This window comes from Rhagoletis zephyria, unplaced genomic scaffold, assembly GCF_001687245.7.
Source record: "Rhagoletis zephyria isolate East Lansing unplaced genomic scaffold, Rhagoletis_zephyria_1.1 Rzeph_scaffold_70946, whole genome shotgun sequence".
NCBI lineage: Eukaryota > Metazoa > Arthropoda > Insecta > Diptera > Tephritidae > Rhagoletis > Rhagoletis zephyria.
In genome coordinates, this window is record NW_016227997.1 from 1 (window position 1) to 1,306 (window position 1,306).

Here is a 1,306-nt window from a genome sequence, read left to right on the forward strand (position 1 = left end):
GCAAATGACTTCTTGATGAAAGTTCATTATTAAAATGGGAACTGAAATTAAAACTTCATGTTTGGTATTGCAGTTTTAGCGTTTCAGTAATGGAACGAGTGCATACGTGAATTCATATTGTAATCGAAAAAGGGGACTTAAAAGCTACAACGAATCTTAAAAACTAAATGAGCTGTCAAATATGCAGCATTTACACTATTGTTTAATTGTTACTTTGGTTCTGTGCCGGTGACATCAAGTCCAGTGCAGCCGATATATTGCCATTGACAGATTCAAGCAATTGTGTTAACCATCCACCCTCATTGCTAAAGCCCATTGCCATCATGGCATGTATAGCTTTATTGATACTAGCATCTGTTCAGAATTAATATGTTGTCATTAACTACAATTAACTACTTCTACTTTTAACTCACCTGTATGATATACTATAGGTTCTTTTTGTGCCTTGGGTGTAGCGCCAGTGTTATTGGAAACGGATGGTATATTTTGGTTATTAAGAACGTCAGCAAGTTTGAATTTCCTTTCAACGCGCTCGTGTTGCTTCTCTTTTTCAACATGATTCTTTAAATCAATGCTAAGTTTTTCGAAACTAACTTCAGAATTGTTCTCAATGGATTTAGGTTCAACCACTGGAGTTGGAGCAGGAGTTGGTTCAGCTCCAGCTACAGCTCCGGGCGACTCAATTTTTTCAATAGATTCGATCGAAGTAGAAGTCGAAATATCAATTAAATTTATGGTGGATTCAGCAGCTTGCCTCTCAACCATATGCCAGTCATTTTCTTCGCTTTGTGAACGGCGACGCTCTTTAGTTTGTGATTTTTCGACGCAATTTTCCTGTGAAATCGGGCTAGAGTTGGTGGTGGTATCAGGATTGACAGGAGCTACAGCTTTCTCTTCATCTTTTGTTTGGTCGCTTTGATCTTTCTTCCCAGTAGCTTTCTTTTCGTTTGCGCTGATGTTTGTATTGGTTGTAGTTGCTGACTTGGATGTTGCTGAGCACATTGAGCTTGTTGCTGATGCTGTAGAAGGTTTTCGTGCTTGGTACCCATTACCAGCAAAACCCGAAGCAAAACTTTCATCACCTACATCCATAGGTTCAAGCATTTTTGCGAACATACCGCTGAAGTTATTTAGCAACTGAATACCGGCTTTCATGAATTTAGGGTCAATAAATTGAGCAATATCTTCAAGAGTTGGAGTAACCGGGGCTGAAGTGTTTTCAAATGAATTGTTGTTATTACTGTTTGGATCAGACTGAGATGTAGGAGTCGATGTTCCAGTAGTAGCCTAGAAAATTGAAAAAAAA

General features: G+C 38.6%; 1 protein-coding gene across 1 annotated transcript; it reads right to left on the reverse strand.

The window, feature by feature from the left end:
* Positions 1–201: 201 nt before the first annotated feature.
* Positions 202–1,287, reverse strand: LOC108357127 (protein ref(2)P-like; the record flags this gene model as incomplete). The annotated part of the gene is made up of 2 exons (XM_017608222.1): positions 202–354; positions 414–1,287. Coding segments are annotated over 2 exons (1,026 nt in total), but the record flags the coding sequence as incomplete, so codon positions are not given.
* Between the last annotated feature and the right edge of the window lie 19 nt (positions 1,288–1,306).